At 18.2% G+C, this 22528-nt stretch overlaps 3 protein-coding genes across 3 annotated transcripts; 1 reads left to right on the top strand and 2 right to left on the bottom strand.

Annotated features, from left to right (window-relative positions):
- Positions 1–157: 157 nt before the first annotated feature.
- On the bottom strand, positions 158–13982 carry PGSY75_0930800 (putative membrane protein; the record flags this gene model as incomplete). Its single annotated transcript, XM_018785712.1, has 3 exons — positions 158–247; positions 411–13708; positions 13844–13982. 3 exons carry the CDS (start codon positions 13980–13982, stop codon positions 158–160), a joined length of 13527 nt encoding a protein of 4508 aa, XP_018642053.1.
- Positions 13983–15733: 1751 nt separating this feature from the next.
- Positions 15734–17302, bottom strand: PGSY75_0930700 (hypothetical protein; the record flags this gene model as incomplete). The annotated part of the gene is made up of 3 exons (XM_018785711.1): positions 15734–15844; positions 15945–16163; positions 16298–17302. 3 exons carry the CDS (start codon positions 17300–17302, stop codon positions 15734–15736), a joined length of 1335 nt encoding a protein of 444 aa, XP_018642052.1.
- A 941-nt stretch (positions 17303–18243) lies between these two features.
- PGSY75_0930600 (peptidyl-prolyl cis-trans isomerase) lies at positions 18244–20802 on the top strand (the record flags this gene model as incomplete). Its single annotated transcript, XM_018785710.1, has 4 exons — positions 18244–18368; positions 18637–19988; positions 20215–20276; positions 20491–20802. The coding sequence occupies 4 exons, from the start codon at positions 18244–18246 to the stop codon at positions 20800–20802; spliced, it is 1851 nt and encodes a 616-aa protein (XP_018642051.1).
- Positions 20803–22528: the final 1726 nt, after the last annotated feature.

Genomic DNA, 22528 nt, shown 5'->3' with positions numbered 1-22528 from the left:
TTAAACATGAGGAAATAAACATTTTTTATAACAAAAAAGAAAAACAATTTATTAAAAAAAAAATATATATTAATAATTGAAACAAACAACCAAACAAAAAAAAAAAAAAAAAATTATACATATGGATACGAAAAATGTGAAATATAAATATTTAAAATTAATTAAAGTATTTAATTGATTTTTTCCTATTTTTTTTGCCTTTTTTCTTTTTCATAACTATTACAGCACAATTGTTTCCTGTTTGTATCTACAAATGAAAAAAAAATACATATATTATACCAAATGTATATATAATATCATAATATTGTTTTAGTACACGTATAAGAATCAATATAGAATGAAATTTTAAAATATTAAAAAAACATTATAAAAATATTAATATAAATTTGTATAACTTTATAACTACTTACTTGTTTTACCAAGAAATCTGATTTTTTAATATTCACAATATTATATGAATGTTTATGATTATGTTTGTTCGTAAAAAATATAGGATGATTATATTCAAAGAAATCGATATAATCATTATAACCCAATATTTCCAAACTATTGTCGTCATATACTAAAAATATGTTATTTTGACTAATTGATACATTTTTTATTGTTTTATTGTTATTCAAATTGATTTTAACAAAAGGTGATGATGCATATGCAATATGATGAAAATGGTTTGGAAAATAATGTTTTATATCACCAGAAATATAAACATTATTATATATATCAATTAAGCATGTAACAATATTACTGCAAACAATTTTTTTTATTATTATAAATTGTTTTGGTGAAACACCTTGACATTTTGAATTAGATTGATTCAGATTCATATTATCATCTTTATTATTTATTATGTTAAATTTATTCTTAAATAAGGTAAGAGGATTGTTTTGAATGTATGATACATCATTGTTATGATTAATATGAACTTTATTTTTATGTATATAATACAAATAATAATTATATTTATATAAATATAGAAAATTGTTAAAGTTGTAATAAAAAAAATTATTACTTATTCGGGTAAATGTGTATATACTTTGATTAATATGATTGACACATAAATTATTATTTGTATCCCTACCACATACATAAATACACATATAATTTTCTAATATTTCATCTATCATATGATAAAAGCGAGATGTATCAGAACGAGAATATGCAGAATTTATTATTTTGTATTCATCAAATGATTTATCTCCCCAATTTACAATTGAAGTCGTATAATTTTTAACATCATATATATCGTTTCTATAAAAATGTTCACTGTTTTCACTCGCTGAACTAAAATAATATTCTGGATACGTTAATTTTAATTTTGACTTCAATTTTGTACTTTCTAAATGTTTATAATTTTCTAAACAAGTAATATTTTTGATTATATATTTGTAATATTTATCATAAATACTTTTTTTGAAACATGTTATTACGGTATTAGCCTCACCACATGACACATTTGCCACCATTTGAACACTGTTCAAGAAAATAGTCATGTATTTTTTCTTTATAAATAAAAATAAGAAAATAATTAATTTAATGTTAATACATACAGTTTCTTCCTTATCAATGTATTCATATATTTGTGGGTTAATCATTTCATTTTCTTTCATGAGTTTTACAAACTTATTTGGATCTTCAATATTAAGTAGATCGATTTTTTTGGATGATTTAGCATATTCATCTTCATTTTTATTAGTATATTTTCCATCGTTCATTTTTTTATTTAAAGTGTCATCTTTATATTTATTATAATTTTCATTTGAAGAAAAATATGAATTCTTTTGAGCATTATTATTGGCATTAAATTCATTTTCATTTCTTCCCTCTCCTAAATAATTTTGAAAGTTCTTATATTTCTCATTATAAAAATTGTAATCGTAAAAATTCATTCCATATATGTATGGATTTATATTAATATTATTAGGAATATTTGTATATATATTTATATCATTTCTAAAAATGTTCATATACATATTTACAATTTCACCTTTTATAAATGATTCAAGAAAATCATAAACTCTTGTATAATCACTATTATTATTATTATTATTAGTAGTAGTAGTAGTAGTACTAGAATTTTTTAATTTTGAATTTTGTGTTGATACATTTCCCTCAGAATTTTTATTTATATTCTCATTCTTAATGTGGCGATCATTATTTTGACCAGTTGGAAAACTATTAAAATCATAATTTGAATTCTTTAACGTTTCTTTTTCATATTTTTCTTCATTTTCATTGGATTTATTACTGGCGTATTTGTCATTTGTACTATTTGTTATTTTTTTTCTTACTCTATAGGATAAATTAAATACACAAACTTGAATGGGTATAAGAACTAAATTGTTGTTAACTTTTTTCTTTTTAATTTTATTTGTTGCATTTAAATTAGAACACAATTTTAATTTTCTGTTATTAAGGAATATTTCATCATTAGTTATGTTATAATAATTTTGCATTGGGTTTTTTACACTGAAGCTAATTTTTTTCTTACAAAATAAAATTTTATTTTTGTTATATCTATTTTTCATACTTTCAAGTTTTTTCCTATCTAATAAATTAAGGTAATATTCTTCTGAAGAACTTGAAGATAAGAAATCATTTGTTTTACTCTTTTTACTTTCTCTTTTTTCATTTTTTTTTATTTTATAATTATTATCTGAATCACTATCTGATTTTGGTAATTTATTATAAATATCAAAGTAGATATTTTCAAAAGGTGTGGATGTTTGACCTAATTTTTGTTCACCCCACATAAATATGGATCCATTTGAATATGCACAAACATGATTATTACCACAAAAAATGGAACTAATGGGAACGTAAATTTTTTGTACACTTATCGTTACATTGTCAACATTTATGTTTTCAAAATTAAGCATGTGTTCTGATGTATAAATATTATCTGTTTTTAATGTCACTAAAAGGTCATCTTTAAAATGTTTATTTGGACTTACGAAATTATTTGAATTAACAGATCTACAATCCGCCTCATTACATTTAATAAAGGATTCTTTTATATTATTTTGAACTTTTATATGTTTATGATAAATATTTTTTTTAATTGCTTCTTGTAATAAAGAATTATACAAAATATTTTCATTACACATGCTATTTGTTTTTTCAATACCTTTTATTGAAATTTCTGTTTTGTAACTTGTATGTATTTGTAACTTTTCAAAATCATATAAAAAGAAATAACCTGGGTCAATTAATGTAGGAACATATCTATTAATGGTATCCCCAGTTCCTAAACATCCATATTTATTATTTCCCCATGCATATACATGACCAAAATTGTTTATTGATATAACAAAATCTGAACCGTTATAAATATCAATAAATTTTATTCTATTTTTAATATCATGTATAAAATTATAAATAAACTTAAAATTATTTACATTATTTTCCATTAAGAGTTTATCAACTTTTCCTCTTGATGACATCATGCTATTATTCTTATAATACCCTTTACTAGTTTTTCCATGCTCGGATTCTTCTAAATATCTTTGTGAATTTTCATATTCATCATAATTCTTTTTTTCTCCGTGTACATTTTTTTCTTGATATTTTAAGTTTGCATTGTTTTTTTCTTTATAATAATCATACGAAAGTTTTTTACAATATTTGTTCATAATTTTTACAGAAGAAATGTAGTTTGGAAGAATATGTGTTAAATATTGATTATCATAAGATGAATAGTATAATATGCTGTTATATATATTAATATCATCTATAGACACCTTTTTTAGAGAATAGCTTTTTTTTTGTACATAGAAAGATTTATGTTCATCATTATTTAATAAAGTATTAATACTTAAATTTTTATTTATTTCTTCTATATCACTAACTTTAATGTACGTCGCATCACTATCATCACTATCAATAGATGAATGTATGTCACTTTCACAAGAACTAAAATTATCATATATCATATTTATGGATATACCCATGGTATTTTCACATGCTTTTTTATATACTGTATCTTCATTGTTTCTATCAAATACTGAAAAATTATCATTTTGAAAAATTAAACGTTTTAAAAATTTTGTCGTTCCGTTATATGATAACGATTTTTCAAATAGGACATTATCACTATCTCCAGATGAACTATTGTAATCAAGGAATTCCTTTTCCTCTTTTTTAATTTTTTTTAATCTTAAATTCATAAAGAATTTATCTATTTTTATTTTGTCATGTATTTTTTTTGATTTACCATGTACATTTTCTCCTACATAATTATCTTTTGACTTTACCCTTTTAAAATAGAATTCACTTTTTGATCCAAGAAATGTATTATTACCAGCAATATATAAATTATGTTTTTTATCAATCAATGAAATCATTCCTTCATTCATACATATTTTTTTAATCTTAATTGGGAGTAGTTGCAAATTATTCGTAAACCAAAAATCGTTACCTTGTTTTATACTCTTTTTATTTTTATCATATCCAAGTGAACCAATAGTTGGAGATAGCTTTAGATAAGAAGGTTTACCAATAGCAAGTGTTCCATTTTCATTATTTCCAAATGTGTAGGCATAATAATTTTTGCATAATTTACTCTTAAACGCTTCCAATATCATTTTATAATACTTATTGTAATTTATAACAATTTTTTTAAAGTTGCAATATTTAAAATGGTAATAACCAATATTGTTGCAATTATTTAATTTTTTGTTCATTTTATTAATAAATATTAAGTTATATAATAATATGTTACAAATGTCTTTTTTATCAATGTATCCATAATGCATTGTTTTATTATTCTTATTTTTTCTAAGTTTATTTTCTTCATTATAATAAAAATTATTTGTTGATTTTCGAGAATTTAAAAAATATGTATTATTTTCTTGTTCCATTTCATTTATTTCATGTTCGTTTTCATCTTCACATTCTATAGGTTTACCTTTTTTATATAATTCTTCTTTGGCTTGTTCATTATCTTTAATTATAGGATTTCCAATTTCTACAATATTGGAATTTTTCATTTGTTCATACTCTTCATTATTATAAAAACTATTAGTTTCTCTTTGTTCTTTTTCTAATTCCGAATAATATAAAAATGACTTATCAATATCTTCATTTATATGAACTTCTGGAACATTTACATTTTCAGTTGTAGGATATAATGCTAAATAACTGTTATTGATATTTATTAATAAGTTTTGATCTGGTACTTTATCTTTTATATTAACAGTATTCATTAAAAATGAATTAACATCATATTCATCTTTCTTTATTAAATCCATTCCGTTACTATTTTTTCTAAAATGCTTTTCTTTATTATAATGGTTATTTACATTATCAACTGTCTTAATCTTTTTCTTTTCTTGTATGCATTGTTTCAAAAGTTTTTTTATATTTATAAACAAATAATTCAAAGGTACTAAATATATATTATTATTAAATTTTATATAATTGTTTTTAATTGAGCGAAGTATTTCTAAAAGCATCCATATTTCATATTTCTGTTTTAGCCATATATTATTTATGGATATGTCTTCTTCACTAAATAAAGTATCATTTTCTTTATCCTCATAATTAATATTATTACGCATTTTATTGTCAATGATATAATTTTTAGGGTCAAAATTATATGTTTTATTCTTCATATTAAAAGATTCATCTTCAGTATTTTCATTTTTACAATAAATTTTCTTCTTCTTCTTCTTCTTCTTATTATTATTATTATTATTATTATTATTATTATCATCATAGCTATTATCATTATTGTCTTTACATAACTGTTCGTCTTTATCATAATTATTATTCTTAAACAACTTTATTCCCCTTTTTTGAACACTTTCATAAAATTTTCCCATATTTAATTTGGATAATACAGTTAAACAATATAAAATATATGTAACATATAACAAAAATGGATGAGAGTTTAAAGAACACATTGGATTTCCAAAAAAAAATAAAAGAAGAAGAAATACTTTTTTAAAGTATTTTTGGGCTCTGTTTATATTCACTAAAAATAATGATATATATCCTTTTATAAAAAAATAATAAATAAATACACAGAAATTATTTTTTGTTGATAATATAATATTCTTAAATGATTTTAGCATATTTAATATAATTGCGATGTTGTATATTATAGATGATTTCATCATATTTACAGGTTTCTTTTGATTCTTTACCTTGAAAAATGGAACTATTCGTAAAACAATTTTGAAAAAAAATTGCATTAAATACATATTATAATCATTATTTAATAAAATTATTTTTAGTTTGTCATTATGAATATTATTCCAATTTGGATTATTTTCATATATTATCTCCATATCACTTTCAGTTGCACTTTCGGATTCTATACTATTATGTATATCTGTTTTGTTTTCAGATTCATATTCTAAATCGTCAACTGTTTCATAATTGAATTTGTTATATGATCCGATATTCATTTTGTTATATGATCCAATATTCATTTTGTTATATGATCCGATATTCATTTTGTTATATGATCCAGTATTCATTTCAGATTTCATTTCGAAAAAATTCCTTCTGCTTGCATAATCATATGGGTCCATAAAAATATCCTTCGAAAATGATGCATGTTTTAATACTTCATTAGGACCCTTTTTATCATCTTGCAATACGACATTGTTAGTATTTTCTATAAAATTTGTACTATTCATAATTTTATTATATAAACTTCCTGAATGTTTCTTTTTTTTATTATTTTGTTTATATATTTTATATTTATCTGTTTTAATAAAAATAAAGAAAAATATGTTTATTAGATATACTTTTATATCATATGTTAAGAGATTAAAATTTTCTTTCAAAAATATTGGAAGAATAATTAATAAATGAGGATAATGCATTTCTATGATATGTAAGAGACAATCAAAAATATCATTTTCCATTATATTTTGTTGATTCCACAATTGTAAACAAGTACTTGCTTTAAAAATATTATAATATTCTAATAGTATACTTGATTCTCTTAAATATTCATTTGTTTTTTCACAATAATCTAATGTATTCTGCATAATTATATTTATATTATTTAATTTGTTGTTTTTTTGTATTTTATTTGAATATTCTATATCTTGACTTGAATAGCTTGCACTACGTAATGTTTCATACTCACTTACTTCACAAATTCCTTTATTCCAAAATTGGTATATGAAATTAAGAAAATGTGAAAAAATAATTATGAAAAAATCATCATTCGTATCATCATTTTTATGATCATTATTATTATTATTATTATAATTATTTTGTTTGAATTTAAAAAGATTGTTATATGTAGAATAAGTTAATATATTATCTGAAGCGTGTTCAATATTATGAAATGTATATAAATTAGGACATGAATTAAAATTCAACTTAATCATAAGATTTATAAGATTCTTATATTTATTGTGTTCTGTTTTATAATGAAAACATTTATATATTTGTCTATTTATCTTTTTATTTTTAAAAAGACGTAAGGAATCACTTGATATATTAAAATCAAAATTGTCGTTTATCCATTGAATACTTTCTTTCTCATCCATTTTCAAATCAATTTCATCATAATAATTTTCTTCTAATTCGTTCAAAGTTATTGAATTTGTTAATTCGGAATTATTAGAACAATGATTCCACATTTTTTTATTAAAAGAAAAGAAATCATTTAACATAGGTAAAGGCAACTTATAAAGTTCACAAAAAAGGTAAAAAGGTATATTCATACCACATATATGATTTAAACACATAGCTAAAATAAATTTATATTTTCTTACTTTCTTTATAAGTTTAAACAAATTTAAGTATTGGACATTTAATGGGATATATTGCAAAACAAAGCTTAAGGATACAAATAAATTAAAATAAATTGACTTTAAAAAATTCAAATTTATATCATCATTTATCTGAGGAAGCTTCTTATTAGAAAAGAAAAAGTAAGATATTACACTGAATACATTTTCATAAGAATAATTTAATTCTGTTATAAAAAATTCACATATATTTCTACATATAATAGATAATAATATACATGTGCAAAATACTAAAATCCGTCTTACATAAAACTTCTTTTTATTACAATAATTAAATTTTTGTTTTTTAAAAGAATCGAGAACGTAACTTTTATTTGGATTATTATTATTAAAAAAATTTACAAGTTCTGTATGAACACTATATTTTTTATAAATATTTATATAATTATCATATAATACCCAAAAAAACATATTGAAATTTATTTCATAATTATTTAATAATTGTAATAAATTATGAATACTTAAAAAATTATTTATTTTTAATTCTTTTACAGCTTCTACTATTATTTTGTTTAATAACAAATAAAAATAATTTATGAAGATATCTCTATGGACTTCATATATATTATAAATAAAAAAATATTTAAGATTTTTCGTTTCATTATCATTCTTATTATAGTAGTAGTCATCATCCTTTATATTTTCGTTCATTCCATATTTATTTTGATATTCATTTTTTTCAGCTTCCTTCAAACATTTATCATTACTGTTATTTATATTATTATAATTAATATTTTGATTACTGCTATTATAATTATCATTGTCATTTCTATTATTGGAATCATTAGTCTTATTCTCCGTTTTAGCATTTTTAAAATCTTCTAACATTTTCCAATAAATAAGTAAGTTATTTCGATTAATATAAATATCATTAAAATACGGGATAATTATATATCTATTGTGACGAAATAATTCATTATTTCTACTTATTTTTTTTTCATCATAGAAATAAGTAAACATATTAAAATACTGGTTAAACAAACATATGATATCATTAAAAGCAGATGAATTTTCATTATTCTTATTCTTTTTATCAAGTTTTACAGAAAATGCACAATCTTTATTTAAATATAATTTCCTTAGACATATATTTAAATTTGTATTTTCAATGAAACTAATAAAATTCTTCGTACGAATAAAATATGGAGATGAAAAAGAGTTTCTAATATCAATAACAATTTTGCTTTTAATCCATTTATAATAATATACAGTTTCTTTATTTTGCATTTGTTTGTTTAATGAAATATATTTCACATACATTTTATTATTCTTATGTATATTTAATATTTTAATTATATTATTAATATATAGAAAATTATGATTTGTGGGTACAGCATATTGTATTTTAGAAACATCATCATTATTATTAATATTTCGATTAAAACATTTTTTGAAACTAAAAAAATCTGAACAATTAAGGAAATGAAAAAAGAAATGATAAAAAAGTAAATAAAAGTTGTTACATACAGGAACAAAAAGGAAGCAAAGTCCTTTAAATTTATAAACAAATATATATGGGCATAAATAATAACAACTATTATTTTCTTTTATATAGTTTAGATAATCTAAAATAAAATCATATAATTTTACGTCTATTATTTTTATATAAATATTATTATATTTATATCCAATATCGAAAGGATTTTCACCATTACATTTATATGTACTAAAATTATTATTAAAAATAATATTATCATTATTGCTATTATTATTATTGTTGGTGGTGGTGTTGTTTGATTTTTTCTTATTTTTAGAATCATCATCATCATCATCATCATTTTCTTGATTCATATTATTCACCTGGTTGTTAACATTAGTTGTACAATTTTCTGAAATTAATGTAGATGAAACATTAATTATTAATGATTTAATATCCATATTATTATTATAATTATTATTATTATCTTCTTTAGTAGTAATATATTTTTCCTCACTCAAATTTGAAATATGCCTTAATGAAGAAATGTTAATACCACTACTTAACATAGTATAATTCTCTAATTTTTTGGAACCTCTTTTTTTTAAAAGTTCATTAGGAAGTGATAATATATTATTTTTTTTTTCTTTACAATATTCATAATTTACCTTTTTCAATTGAGTATCAAAATAATCATAAAATAATTTTATAAATTCTATACATTTCTTTTCAAAATATTTTTTTAGTTTTTTTATTTTATTATATATTTTTAATACATCACATAAAAGAAATAAAACAATTTCGACAAAATGTATTTTTTCAAAATATAAAGGAATAGATATATTTGTTAAATTATTATTCGGAATACAATCATTAGGATCAATGATATATAAATTTTCTAAAACTATATCACAATTACAATTCATAGAATTAAGAAATATATTATCTTCTGGAATTCCACCTTTATTCATAAAATTAACTAACAGCCTTTTGGGTATATATATATAATAACATCTATTATAATTTAAATGCAAAAATATTAAATCTATTATATATTTAAAATTTTCATTTTTATCTAATGTAATATTATATTCTATTTTTCCCACACATTTGGTTTCATCCTCTTTATCTTTTACATTATCTTTTATATTATCATTTATATTATCATTTATATTATCATTTATATTATAATTTATATTATTTTTTTCATTTTCCTTTTCATTATCTTTTTGTAATGAATCACTTTTTTCATTATTTGTATATGTACTAAGTATTAGTTTTTTTTTTCCTTCATATACTTTATACATATTAAAAGAAATATGTATATATTTCATATTAACAAAATTACACATTTCACCCATTGGTTTGTGTTGTATAAATATTTTTAAAGAATCTTTAAAAAAATTTTCATTTATTTTTTCATCTTCTTCATCGTTATTAATATTATTTAGATCATCATCATTATTTTGTCCTATATCATCTTCATAATTTTCCATATCTATTTCATCATCAATAGAATTTTTTTCTTTATTATTTTGTTCTTTTCCTTTATTTTTTGAATTTATTTTCTCCATATCTTCATATGTTGCAATACTTTTCATTTTATTTCTATTAAAAAGTGTTAAATGTTTTTCATATTCATAACGATTATTGTTACTAACATCATCATTATCATATTCATCATTATCACATTCATCATTATCATATTCATCGTTATCATAATAATTATAATTATTATAATAATTATAATCAGTATATATATCATCATTATTTTCTTTAGGTGTATCCTTAATACATATTGTCTTACCATATATTTTTACTTTATTTAAAAATTCGTTCATGTTTTTTTTTTTTGTAGTAAAATTATATAGTTTTAATAATTCTTCTGTTTGTTCTCTATATTTCATTTCTTCAAATATATTCATTAAGGTTGGATTCTCATAAATATTATCAAAATTTAAGCTATCTTTACTAAACAGTAATTCACTTTCTCCATTTACATAAAAAACATTATAGGAATCATCTTTTCGATTAAGTTCGATGCTTTTATTTGTTCTTACATTAGCACTTTTATAAAAACTTTCATTTTCTGTATAACTTCTTCCCTTAATATGAAATTTTTTGTTTGCTCCCTTTGATGTTATATGTTTCTTTTTTATTTCATTTTGATTTAATATAGGATTATCACATCTTCTTACATGTACTCTGGAATGATTAGGTATTTTTCGATATAAAGGTGTAGTCTTTGTTCTAATTATTTCTTTATCTTTAAATTCAAATGTATCTTGTGACTTATGAAGAATAAGTTTTTCCATATCAAAAGGAACAAATATGTCATGCACTCCTATAAAAAATGGTTTTATTAAATTATTTCCTTCATTAATTTTTACATTACTTTTTCTATTTTTTCCTACACTGTTCTCATTACATATTGTATTTATATCATTATCATTGTGTTCCTCATTTACATTTTGATCAGATGGAATATGTTCATTCTTTTCTGAACAATTCACATCAGTTTCTTTTTTAAATGTCTTATCACTGCTTTTAGATTTAAATGAATAATCAATACTTTCTATTTGTGTGTAACTTACATTTGTTTTGTAATCATTTGTATTTTTATCATATGATTCGTTAAAAGTATTTGCTGATGATATATAACATATTTCTTTGTTTCTCATAGTTTTTAAAACATTAAGAACATGTATGAAATTATCTTTCATAGTTTCAATTAGTTCATAATCTTTTTTGGTTTTAATTTTTTTCTTCACATAAATGTATTTACTGCTTCCTCTTTTATTATTTTCATCTTCTGTATTGTTAATTTTTTTTTTTTTTATGGTATATAACTTTATATAGTTATCCATATTTTCATCTATATTGTCTTCAAATTTTTCTTGCATAAGATTATACAAATCAATTCTAAAAAAACCTATCCTATTTAAATCAAAGGAAATATGATCCATTTTTTTATAATCTGAATTATTATATGAATAGTTTTTTTTTAATTCATATGTATTTTGTAAATTTTCTTCATGTTCGTTATTTGTACTACTATTATTTTCCGTTTTCAAGCTCTTTTTATAAAATTTCAACTTAAATTTAAATTTCTTCTCTTTCTGTTTATTTTTTTTCTTCTCAGTCAATGGTATATTCATTTCATCACTTGATTTACTCTTATTAAATAACAGTTCCTTCTTTTTTTTTTTTTTTTTTTCCTTTTGTTCATTTTCTTGGTCTTTTTCTTGATCGATCATTATATTATTTATTCTGTAACTAGTTTGCATATAAGTCGAATTTTCGAATAAGACAAAACAGAATATCATCATATTATTTTTTATGTGATAATTTGAATTACCTATATTTAAAATACTTTTTATATATTGATTTTGACAAATATAATGGGAATTTATAAAATTATCATTAATATAAGAATTCTGTATGGTTTTATGTGAACATTCGTATATTTTTTTTTTTTTTTTTTTTTTTCTTTTTTCCTTTTCTTTTTTATCTATCATTTCGTTTGATGAAAAAAGGGTATTCATTTTTTTTTGTGAAATATTATACATATCTAAGAATTCACTAATACATTTAGAGAATCGTACTGGATTTTGATTCATATTAATAATTGTATTATATAATATATGTTCTTTAATTTGTTCATCAGAACTAAGACATAAAGAAATAAATAAATAGCTTTTATATATATCTTCTAAAGATGAGGAATATTTAATTTCATCTTTATTGAATTTTTTTAAAAACTCATTTTTTATTTGTGATTTGTCTTCATTAAATGATAATTTCTTTATATGATTAGTAATTGGTTCCTTATTATATATATTAAAATAATTATTTATAAAAAACATAATACTAAATATATTATATAAAATACATTTCATTTTATAATTATTTTTTAAAATATATAAACACATCATATTATATATTTTAAAATTCTCAAATACATTACAATGTAAATTATTTTTACAAAAGTTCTCAATTTTTTTAAAACGATTTTTTATTAAATATATCATATTGTTTCTATCTCTTAATGTATTACTTATGCTCTTTTTCTTAAAATTTAATAAATCATTCGATCTTTCTTTTACTACCTTTACTGTACTCATCTTTTTATTACTCCCATTTTTTTTTTCTGTATATTCATAAATTTCTTTAGAATCATCATGTACTTCAAAATATAAATGTAAGCAAATGTTTTCAAGTACATATTTCATACGTACAAAATTATATATGTCATGAATGATATTTATTTGTTCCGAGAAACTTACAAATTTTGAATCTTCACGAACAAAATAATTGTAATAATTACTATATTGAAAGTTCAATATGTTGTTATAATAATCATTGTTTATCTTTTTAAATAATTTTAATAAAAAATTCAAAACATCGATGTTGTAATCTTCATTTAAACCAATTAAAGCATTCTTAACTTTCTTCCTATGGAGAGTCCTCACAATATAATACCTGAACTCATCTTTATTTTCCAGTTTTCTTTTTAAAACTAAAATAAATAAATAAATACATATATATATATATATATATATATATATATATAATATAATATAATATAATAACAAGAAAACATTTTCACATACACAAAATAGACATGGTCTTATATATATTTATTTATATTTACCTTCATATATAACAAAAGCTTTCGGGCAAAACAAAAGTTTATCCTTTTCAATAAAATTACATATTAAGTTTTCATATAATTCATTAGTATTGTTTTTATTAACACTAAAATGAGAAGAATAAGACTTGCAATTACCCATTTTTATTTAATACAAATTATAGCATTCTCTTTATGTTATTATTATTATTTACAATTTTAAAAATTGCTATATATACATATATTATATATTATATATATGTATATATTTTTTGATAGAATGTTATAAATTTTATTTTGTACCTTTTTTTTTTTTTTTTTTTTCTTTTTTCTTTTTTCTTCTTCTCCTTTACTCTTCTTAATATTTACATTATTGTCGTTTTAAAATAGATTCTTTATATTTTTAACACCTTAGTTTTTTCTGTTTATTCTTCTTATACACATTTAAAATTAACATGTTCCATAACATTTATATATAGATAATAAATTTAGAAGAACAATAAAGTATTTTTTTTTTTTTTTTTATTTAATTTCATAATAATAAAAATATATAAATATATAAATAAACAAAAGAATTATCTTATTTTACATATATTTTTTACATTTTTTATAAAGAAATATTCAAAATAAAAAAAAAAATTACGACGAAAGAAAAAATACAACCATCATGCAAATAAATACACATATGGTATAATATATATATATATATATTTATACAAGGCAGGGTTATAGATATAAATATACTTAATTACAGTAAGCTTTTATTATAAAACATTAAAAGTGTCCTTTTAACATAAAATAATATAGAACAAAATTTTAACTTAAAAATATATTAGAGAAATATCTTTTTTTTTTTTTTTTTAATATAAAAATTCTATTGAAATTTATACATTTTTCTAAATATATATATATATATATATATATATATATATATTTATGTGTGAAGAAAATTAGGATTAAATATAAAAAAATTAAATACAAATAAAAAATGTACTGTTTTTATAAATACATACATAACTTATTATATATATATTAAGTTTCACAAAATGTATATATATAATAAATAAGGTCAGTTGAAAATTAAAAAAAAAAAAAAAAAAAATATATTTTTATTATTTTATTATTATATATATATATTTTCTTTTTTAAACATTAAAATCGATGATGTGATTTTTTTAAAGAAAGTAAATTTGTATATATATTATAAAAAAAAAAAAATTCCCATATACATAAATATTAAATATATATATATATATATATGAAATAAAAAAATTATATATTATTATCAAAGATATTTTAATTGTATATTTCAAAATGTATATAATTATAATGTGTTCACATTTTATGCGAATAATAAAAAAATATATTTATATTAAAAAATTATATATTATCATGGTTATAAATATAGTATATATATGGATCGTAAACATGGTATAGTAAAATGTATATTTTTTTTATACATTGTTAGAAGAGCTTTTTTTTTTTTTTTTTTTTCTTTATTATCCTATATTTTAAATAATATAATATTATATTATTTTATTTTTCCTTTTTCTTCATTTTTTTAATTATTATTATCTATATTATATATTACAATAAATTAATTGAATTTTTATTTAATATTTAAAATAATTGTAACAAATGAAAATTTTTAATTGTGAAAAAAGATATCATGAAAATTTTTTTCCTAATTCTTAGGGATAAAAAAAAAAATAAAAATAAATAAATAAATAAATAAATAAATAAAAAAATATATGTATATATATATATATATATATATATTATATTAAGCTTATTGTAATATATATATAATATATATACAATACTGTATGTGTGAATATATATATATATATATATATTATTAATTACTCCAGTTTATTTTGAATGAATTATTTAAAAAAAAGAAAAGAAATCTTTTCATATATTGTTATCTTCAACTTTATTATTATTATCATCTTCGTTTGTGTAAAAATTTACAGCTACCGTATTCATTCTTTTAACTGTATTATTGCTCTTTTGAATAAAATACTAAAAAAAAAAAAAAGAAAAAAAAAATGTACACATATATAAATAAATATAAATATATATATATATATAATGTATTATACACATGAAACATAATACTTACGTGTAAGAAGAATTCAAAATGCTTTTTTGAATAGCAACACATGATACATTCTGCATTTAATCTCATTACAATGTTGTGTAAATTGCTCAAATAACAAAAAATTATTACTGTTAATTTATCAATTTTATCATGAAATATTATTTTATTAGTAACTTTTAAGCATTCTATTAATATTTTTTTCTCCACTGTTGTCAAAAGGGTGTTTACATGGTTAATTTTCTAAATTAAAAAAAAAAAAATATATATATATATATATATATATATATATATGTGAACAATGAGATATTACTAATACACACATAGTTTAATATATATATATATATATATTTATATATATATATTTTTTTTCTTACGAAGAAGGGAATAAAATTTTCTGTGTGACTATTCAACTCCTTGACATGCTCAATTGTTAAAATTGGTTTTTCAAAATAGTTAGACATATTTATATACTTTGTATGTGCATTATAATTTTTTTTGATAAGAAATGTTTTACCATATTTTTCATTAAAGAAATTATAAAATTTGGTAAATTTAACATTTTTAAAGAATCCTTTTATAACCATATTTTTTTTATTACATGCAGAAAAGGATGTATTTTTTTTTATATAATCAATCATATCTATATAGTATGAATCTTTTTCATTACTTATATAGGTTTCTGAATAATGAATTTTTTCTATACATTCACAAAAAGAGAATAAGCAATTTTTCTCCTTGTTGTTATGTATATGTTTTGAATTTTTATCATTCTCATATTTTATATATTTTTTATTTGGATCATTATATTTGTCATATTTATCACTACAGGTAATATTATATTTATAATCATATACATCATTATTTGTATCCTTTTGTTTTAATTTTTTTAAAAATTTGGTAAGATATAGATATGAAAAGGATAAATAATTATTACATAATAAACACTTTTGCTTGAATTCCAAAATTTCTGCATATTTTTCAAATAACATAATCATGTCTTTATAATGTAATTTTTTTATTTTATTCTTATTAATATATTCAATTATATATTCCTTTCTCTTTTTCTTATATTCATTTTTTTTATTATTTATAAAATTTACATATTCATCTATATTTATTATTTTATTATTTATATGTCCAATATAATTATATAAACTATTAGTTGAAGAATAATTCTTCTTTATATTGTTCTTATTATTATACTCATTCTTATTATTACTACTAATATGTTTTCCTTCTTTTTCTTCCACAATCTGATTACTAGCACATGTATTATTTATTTCATTCTGAATTTCATTAAATATATTTCCTATGTAAAGACTATTGTAGTCATTTGATATATCATAGGAAGAAGTGTTTAAATTATATGGTTTTGTCATCTAATGAATATTATATGATATAAAATATAAAATATAAAAGCATATCATTTATATTTATAGAATATATAAATAAATAAATACATACATATATATATATATATATATATATATATATATATATATTATATTTATTTTCATAGAAGATTATAATAGGTTATATAATTTAAACTTTTCTTTTTTTATTTTATCATTTCTATAAAAAGTTATATAAGATCCTTTTTTAATATATTTATTTTCCAACAAGCCTATTTAAAAAAATTTGGAAGATGACTTTTTTCAAAAACGCTATATAACAATTTTCATCTCAAAAAAAAAAAAAAAAAAGAAAGAAAAATATATCTATATATATATATATATATATATATAATATTTAATCAACCAATTGTATCAATTTATGTTATATTATTTCTATGTTCATTTATTTCTATTATATTTAATTTTGGGTAATTTATATGGAGAACATATGTTTTTAATACTTTGGAAAAATAAATCAAATTAAAGAAAATGGATTTATTTTAAAAATAAAAAAAAAACATACATATATATAAGTAATTTTGGAAATATATACATATGTATGTATTATATATTTACATATATTTACCTACAATATTTTCAATCACATCTTTTTTTTTTTTTTTTTTTTTTTTTACCAATATGTATAAAAAAAATATAATACATAATATATAATATACAATAGATTACTTATAAAATACTATCATATTGTAACTTTTTTTTTTTTTTTTTTTTTCGTTCCTAAAATGTATTAAATAAAAAAAGCATAAATATATATATAATAAATAATATATAAAATGTATTTTTGAAGTAACAAATTTGATTTTCATTTTGATTATATATAATGAAAAATAAGAAGGAAATGTTAAAAAAAAAATATATATATATATTATATTTATATGGATTTTAATATATATATATTATTTTAAATGGGGAAACATAAGCATAGTAAAGATAAGCTATACATTTTACAATCAGAATATCGAAGAGATGCTGAGATAAAAAAAAAGAAATTAAAATCCCGAGGTTCCTCATTTCTGCCTTTCAATTACTGGTGAGTACTTGATTAATATATATATATAATTTAGATATATATATATAATTTAGATATATATTTGAAGATTTTTTTTTTTTTTTTTTTTTTTTTTCTTATTTATTCATTTTAGAATAAAATATTTTAATTGCTAAGTTAATTCAAATATATAATAAGAATGTAAATGAAATTGAAAATATACAACATATTATTATTATATGTAATATAAAATATACATATATATATATATATATACATATATATTTTTTTTTTTTTTTTCACTTTACAGTTGTATAAGTTTAAGGCCGTTCAGTGAACCTTACTGTGATGAAGATGGAAGACTATATGATAAGAAAAGTGTCTTAGAAGAAATGAGTAAAGATGAAAAGGATAGGAGAATTAAATATTCTATAGATATAAAGAAATTAATTAAAGCCAATTTTTATAAACATAATAATGAATATATTTGTCCTATTACTCGAAAATATTTTAATAAACATACGAAAATTATTTTGAATAAGAAAAGTGGTAATGTTTATTCATCTGAAATATATAAACTATTTCATAATAAAAATGAAATGTTTGACCCAATAACTCATGAAAAAATAAGTAAAGAAGATTTTATTGTATTACAAGATCCTTTAAATAATAAAACAAGTCATGTAGCTAGCCATTTAAATGATAAAGAAAAAGAAGACAATGAAAAAAAAAAAAAAAATATATTTGCTCCGTCTATTCAAGACAATGGTGCAATTATGAGTATATTAAAAGAAATGGAAGAAGCAAAAAAAGAAAAAAGAAAAAGAGAACAACAAGAAGAAGAAGAAGAAAAAAAAAAAAAAGAAAAAAAAAAAAAATCATATGGAATAATACAAGATTATAATAGTGATAGTAATGAAAGTGAACATTCAATTGAAAAAAATAAATTAAAAAATAAAAAAGATGATGAATATAATAAAAATATTCATTCTACAAATTATGATAGTGATAGCAGTGAAAATGAAATAAAAATAAAATGTACAAATTATAGTGATAATAAATTAGCACAAAGTGTTACATCTACTATATCTAATATAACTTATCAAAATTCTTTTATTTATCTTTCAGAAAATCAAGTTCATGATATAATATATGAAAAGATAAAAGCAAATAAAAAAAATAGTTATATAAGATTAATTACTGATATAGGTATGTTAAATATAGAAATATATACTCATATTTATCCTAAACTTTGTCATAATTTCTTATATTTATGTGAATATAAATATTATAACAAAACAGATATTTTTAAAAAACAAGATGAAAAAAATATTGTTTATTTCGGTTCAAGTAAAAAAAATATCCATGCAGCAGCTTCTGGATTTTATTGGAGAAAAAAATTAAAAAAATATAAATTAAGAAATAAATTAAATGATGAAATCAAAATACAAAAATTTAAGGAAACATTAATGAATGAAAATAGTGATAATGATAGTGATATAGCAATCAAATATATAAAATATAATGATCATAGACAAGCTCAGAAAAATAATACTTTTGGAAATATATATTTATCTAAATATTATAACCAAAAATATTCTAATATGTTTTATATATCTGTATCCGAAAATTATATAACTCCCGACATATGTATAGGAAAAGGTAAAATTGAAAAGAAAAAGAAATTTTTCTTTTTTTTCATAATATTAATGGAACAAAAAAAAAGTGGTTTCCTATATGTATAATTAATATATATATATATATATATATATATATATTATGTATAAAATTATATATTTTACATAATTTTTTTTATTATATATATAATATATATATATATATATATATATTTATTTATTTTATTATTTTTTTTTTTTTTTTTTGCTAGTTGTTGGAGGAAGTGATACATTAAATAAATTAAAAAATTTAGATACGTCATCAAATTCTCAGGTAATATACATGATAAGAAAATTTAATATATATATGTATATGATGATAAGACATTAGTTATATATGTAAACATGAAAGGAATTGTAAAGTATATAACGAAATTGAGTGTATGTACATACTTATATATAATAATAATTAAAAATAAGTACATAATAATAATATTACATATTTTTATTATATATATATATATATATATATTTTTACGTACTTATAGGAACAGTATAGTTTGAATGAATGTATTATTTACACTAATCCATTTAAAGATGTTATAAAAGAAATGAAGGAAAATACAAAAACTGATAAAAAGGTAAAAAATGAAAAGGAAGATATAGAAACTTTTATTGATGATAAAAACTATACAGAAAATAAAAATGACAGTATTGGTAAATATATAAAATGGAAAGATATAAACAAAAATAATGAATCTATTGATAAAGAAGAATATAATAATAGTAAATCAAAATTAAATTTTAAAAACAAAGAATCTTTTTCTAAACCAAGTAAAATGGACTTTTCATGTTGGTAATGAATAATTATAAAAGAAGATTAATATGTAGAAAAAAAAAAAAAAAAAATTAAAATTAAATAATATAATATAAAAATTATAATTATAATTAAAAAGGTAACAAAGCAATATTTAAACGTATTATATATATATATATTATATATATATGTAAATTTCTTTTTCTTTACATATATATATTTTATTTTTTTATTGTGTACATAAAAACGTCTAAAATTTTTTTTTCTAAATTTTTGTATTTTCATATATTGTTATAGCAATATTTTGTTTCTCTTTTATATAATATATATATATATAATATATATTCTATTTTTATTTAATTTTTAAAAATTTATATGGAAAAATTGTTTTACTAAAAAATTTTCTTTATATAAAACTATATGTTGTCCTTTATATTTGTACGATTTATATATTATATATATATATATATATATTGTTTTAGATGCTAATTGAAAAAATATAAAAATAAAAAATATATATATATATATATATATTTTTTTTTTTTCAAATATATTTTTTTTTCAGTACACGAGAAGAAAAAGTAAATTATAAAGATGTTATATAAAATAATATAAAAATATATATTTATATATAAAATATATTATATGTTGTCCTTTATATTTGTACGTATTTATATATATATATATATATATATAATATATATATATATATTGTTTTAGATGCTAATTGAAAAAATAAAAATAAAATATATATATATATATATATATATATATATATATATATATTTTCAAATATATTTTTTTTTCAGTACACGAGAAGAAAAAGTAAATTATAAAGATGTTATTATAAAATAATATAAAAATATATATTTATATATAAAATATATTATATAAATAAAATGAAGAAAAAATATATTTATATATAAATAAATATATATATAATATATATATTATATTTATATATATATATATTATTATATATATATAATTATATTATATATTATGATTTTTTAAAACTAATTAAATTTTTTATTAAAACACAAAATTTAGAAATTTCTGATATATATAAAAAAAAAATATTAATATATAATAATATAATATTGAATGAAATTTTGTTTCAATTATATTACCAAAAAAAATGTGCGAAAAAAATTTTTTTTTTTTCTTTTTTTAAAAAGTTACATTTTTTTTTTTGGTGATAATAAAAAATTGATAATGATATTTATTATATTTTGACAATTCAAAAAATAAATAATTAAATATATGAATATATATAAATATATAAAAATATATAAAAATATATAAAAATACGTTGAAAATTAAAGATATAGTATTTTGAAATTTATTTGTAAGTTGATAATTGTTATTAAAATTGACAATTTCTTTTTTTTTTTTTTTTTTATTCGTTTTGTTAATTTTTTTTCTTTTTATTAAAATTTTAAATATGCATAATTATAAAAAAATATAAATGTTGTAAAATTAAATTGGTAATGATTAATTAGTATGCGTATTCAAAAAAAAAAAAAAAAAAATTAAATTTTTAGAAGTAGACCAAATTGAATCAATCATATCTATATTAAATATAAAAGTCCGAAATAAGAAAAAGAAAATATATTATAAAAATAAAATATCAATTTTGAAATATTATAACAACGAAATTAAACAACAACAGTAATAGATAGAACAAATAGAGTATTTATAAAAATAAGAAAATATATATATATATATATATATATATATATATATATATATTTTAATTATTCCGTTTT

This window comes from Plasmodium gaboni, chromosome 9 (genome assembly GCF_001602025.1).
Source record: "Plasmodium gaboni strain SY75 chromosome 9, whole genome shotgun sequence".
NCBI lineage: Eukaryota > Apicomplexa > Aconoidasida > Haemosporida > Plasmodiidae > Plasmodium > Plasmodium gaboni.
This window is presented reverse-complemented; position numbering and strand designations above follow the sequence as displayed.